This window comes from Centruroides sculpturatus, unplaced genomic scaffold (genome assembly GCF_000671375.1).
Source record: "Centruroides sculpturatus isolate CEXI.00-Female unplaced genomic scaffold, Cexi_2.0 scaffold5374, whole genome shotgun sequence".
Classification (NCBI taxonomy): domain Eukaryota; kingdom Metazoa; phylum Arthropoda; class Arachnida; order Scorpiones; family Buthidae; genus Centruroides; species Centruroides sculpturatus.
In genome coordinates this window covers 701-4,491 of record NW_019389484.1, presented here as the reverse complement: position 1 = coordinate 4,491, position 3,791 = coordinate 701, and the positions used below count along the sequence as shown (strand labels likewise).

The 3,791-nt window shown below is 25.2% G+C and overlaps 1 protein-coding gene across 1 annotated transcript; it reads right to left on the bottom strand.

Annotated features, from left to right (window-relative positions):
- Positions 1-49: 49 nt before the first annotated feature.
- Positions 50-2,520, bottom strand: LOC111617284 (guanine nucleotide-binding protein subunit beta-5a-like). Its single transcript, XM_023358596.1, has 2 exons — positions 1,720-2,520; positions 50-319 (listed from the first exon to the last, which is right to left on the bottom strand). The coding sequence occupies exons 1-2, from the start codon at positions 1,828-1,830 to the stop codon at positions 191-193; spliced, it is 240 nt and encodes a 79-aa protein (XP_023214364.1). The 5' UTR covers positions 1,831-2,520; the 3' UTR covers positions 50-190.
- Between the last annotated feature and the right edge of the window lie 1,271 nt (positions 2,521-3,791).

Sequence of the window (3,791 nt, the reverse complement as noted above, 5' to 3'; positions counted from 1 at the left end):
GAAAGCCACTATGTTGAATACATGTCATACTGTTAGGAAATTCCTGAATACAGACACTGGCACACTTATTTAATTTTAGTTTTGTTTTGGTTGCTTTGTCTTGACTCAGGTCCGGCATAGTACACAGCCACCGGTGTGTACTGAGTATAATTCACTAAACTCCGCATAATAATAATAATAGATAAATGATTTAATAGAGATTAAAAAACAGATTATACATACCACTAACAGAAAAATCAACAGAATTGACACCAAATATAATACTTTGCTTTGAATATACAGCTACTTCTCTATCTGCTCGTAAATCAAACAATCGACACTGTAAAAAAAAGAAAATAACAACATAGGTTTACCAAAATTCCTAAAATTTTTATATNGAAATATCCAGATCCTAAAATAAAAGGTTGGCATTCGATCAATTTTAAATTTTGTATTAATTTTTTTCAATAATCTATTTATGTTCTTTTATGAAGAATTTATTGTACTTTCAAGCCAACTTACTGTTACTTCTGTGTTGGATGGCAAAAAGGATTAAATAAAAAAGACTTTAAAATATGTCTACTTACTTTTCAATTTTCTTAATAATTAATTAATGGTATGAAACAGTTTTCTTCAATAAAACAAATAATTAAGAAAATTGAATTTTCAATATTATTTATACTATATATAAAGTATATATAGTATATATTATATACTATATATACTTTATATATAGTATAAATAATATTGAAAATTCAATTTTCTTAATTATTTGTTTTATTGAAGAAAACTGTTTCATACCATTAATTAATTATTAAGAAAATTGAAAAGTAAGTAGACATATTTTAAAGTCTTTTTTATTTAATCCTTTTTGCCATCCAACACAGAAGTAACAGTAAGTTGGCTTGAAAGTACAATAAATTCTTCATAAAAGAACATAAATAGATTATTGAAAAAAATTAATACAAAATTTAAAATTGATCGAATGCCAACCTTTTATTTTAGGATCTGGATATTTCTTTAAAAAAATAAATAATAAATAAATTTATAAATTATAAAATAAACTAAATCAATTATGATGCTGCAAATCAGTATAATTATATTTTAGAAACTTATAATTAGAAAATCTTTAGTATTATAAAATATGAAAGAACAACATAACATTAATCTGCAAAATGAATAGCTAATAAATAAGATAACTTAAATGAATGTATATTAATATGATCCATAATAATATCTCAATTAGAAAACAGTCATTTTTATTTCAATAAGAAAAAATTCAATAAAACAATAAAAATAATACTAAAATGTGTAACAGAATGTAAAAGTAAATACTTAATAACTATAAAAAGATAACAGTGATACACATCAAGATTTATGACTGAAAAAACAGGAGACAACCATCTTTTTTATTATTTTAATAAATAAAATCACAAAATGTAAACTAAAAGCAAATACTCTCAAGTCAATGAAATTTATCATCATCAAGCAAAAGGTATAACTTAAATGGAATATTTGTATATTTGTACTCCATTCAAGTTACATCTTTTGCTTGATGAACATAAATTTATTAACTGAGAATACTTGCTTTTCATTTAATTTTGTTCTTAGTCATTAAAGTGACAACAAAAGATTATTGTCTCATATTTTATCTGGTACATATAATTATTTCATGCATTCATGTAAATAATGTAGTGAGTAGATTTGAGAACATTATGCAAAATCATTAAAATAATTTACCGTTGCATCATCAGAACCTGTAGCAATAGCATCTCCACTAGGATAAAATTTTACAGTATTTATATCAGCTTCATGTCCTTCAAAAGATTGCACACACTGACCAGTACGCATATCCCAAACCAGAGCCTGTCGATCACAACCCTAAATATTCAAATTAATTTAATTATTATTATGTAATAAAACACAATTCTTGTTTACTTTCATTCTAAAGAAATGTAAACAAAAATCTAAATAAATTTATTTTGGTACATAAATAATCAACAACTTTTCTTGCAGTTGAAATTATCAAATGTCTAAAAAATATTTTCTATCTAATTAGTGATTCCATTTTAATATCTTAAATAAATTACCACCACCACTAACAAAATTTAGGGAGTCAAAATTAAAACATTTTCAATTCTTTCATCTCATTGTTTGATTATACCACACATAAGCAACCTTTCTATATTAATGGGCCATACATAGAACACTGTTTTGATTCACACTTGACCTAATCTTGGGCCAAACATGAATTTTATTAAAACTATACATAAAGGAAACTGTAGCTTTGTAAAATAAATATATATACTATGGATAATTAATTTTCAAATTTATCAGTTACAACCACAACCTCATGACTTTTGTTAACAAATGAATCTATTGTGAATTACCTATGATGTAAATACCCCGTATATCTCGACAGATAAGACAATAGTTGAATCATAAAAAAAGGCCCCCAAAATCCTGGGTCATTTAATAGGACAGATACAAAAAATTAGATTGAAATTTATATAAATTAAAACTATTATAAAAAAATAGACAAACCTTAATTATTTACTAGTAAAGAGCAGGGTATGTGCATGAAATAGAATAGCCCATATGACGTTTTTGTGAATAGTCAAAGTCATTACCCGAATGCTGAATCAGTGCGATTGTTGCAAACATTTGCACTGCTGCCAGATGCAAGAAAATAAAATCTGTTCATTCAAAAAATTACAAATGGGACATAATTCTGTAAACACTATACAGTATTATTATTCAGATGATAATCGCTGATCTAAACTAAACTCATAGGCTGTTGATAGTTTGGGGGTCATCTTATAGGATAGATATATGCTAAAACTATAAAACTTCGACAAAAATTTATACTTTGTCTTATCTGCAGAGATATGTGGTACATTTAAAGAATCTGGAGAGTATGAAGGCCAGAGATAAAGTCATATTTAAATTACTTTTATTTTAAGTTATAATTAATTAAAGTTATTTTTGTTCTTTACTAATAACAATGTTCTTAAAAATTTTAAATATCTTATGCTTGAAAAAATTAGAAATAATTTTACATTACTTTTTTATCCAAATGATTGTTGTTCTGTATTTTCTGTTAAAATGACCATTCCTAAGATTTAAACTGATAATGAGCTTTAATACAAATATAATTTGTATTACAGCTTATTATTTCAAATTAAAATGCTAATTAATTTACATGTATACTTGAAAATCTGGATAGTATAACTTCAAAATCTGGTTTAATTGAGACTGGATGGTATCCAGTCTCAATTAAACCAGATTTTTGACACTTCACCATAATAATACTTATAAACACAATCTAGTGTTCCATAATTTAAAGGCAAAAACAGCTGTGTTTATTGCTATACAGTAACTCATACAACCAACCATATTATAGATAAAGCTAAGTTTGAAAACACAAGTGCATTCATTTATAACAGAATATAAAGAAATTCTCAAACTAAAGAAAATAGATACAATTTCAATAATTATAACTGCTGCTGGCTTAATAAACAAAAAATCTTTCCAGCAACATTTCAAAGTTACAATTTAATCTAAAGAGTATAATCCCTAAAGCACAAAAATCAATTCTTGAAACCTGCCAGATTGGCTGCACTGTGCTAAATTTGCATTCAAAATGCTAAGAATAGGTTTGTCATTTATACCACAATACCAGATGATAATTCTTGTGAAAAATAAGTAGTAATAATAATAATATTCAGTTCAGAGCATACTTAGCAGTTTTATTAATTACTTGGACATAATAATAATTAGCAATAATAATGATTTGAAATATAAAGATATTG

Excerpts from the sequence above, each read along its gene's own strand:
- LOC111617284 (XM_023358596.1), bottom strand. The coding sequence starts at position 1,830 with ATGCGTACTGGTCAGTGTGTGCAATCTTTTGAAGGACATGAAGCTGAT. Across the intron at positions 320-1,719 it reads CAGGTTCTGATGATGCAACG|TGTCGATTGTTTGATTTACG; the intron begins GTAAATTATTTT and ends TTTTTTTTACAG.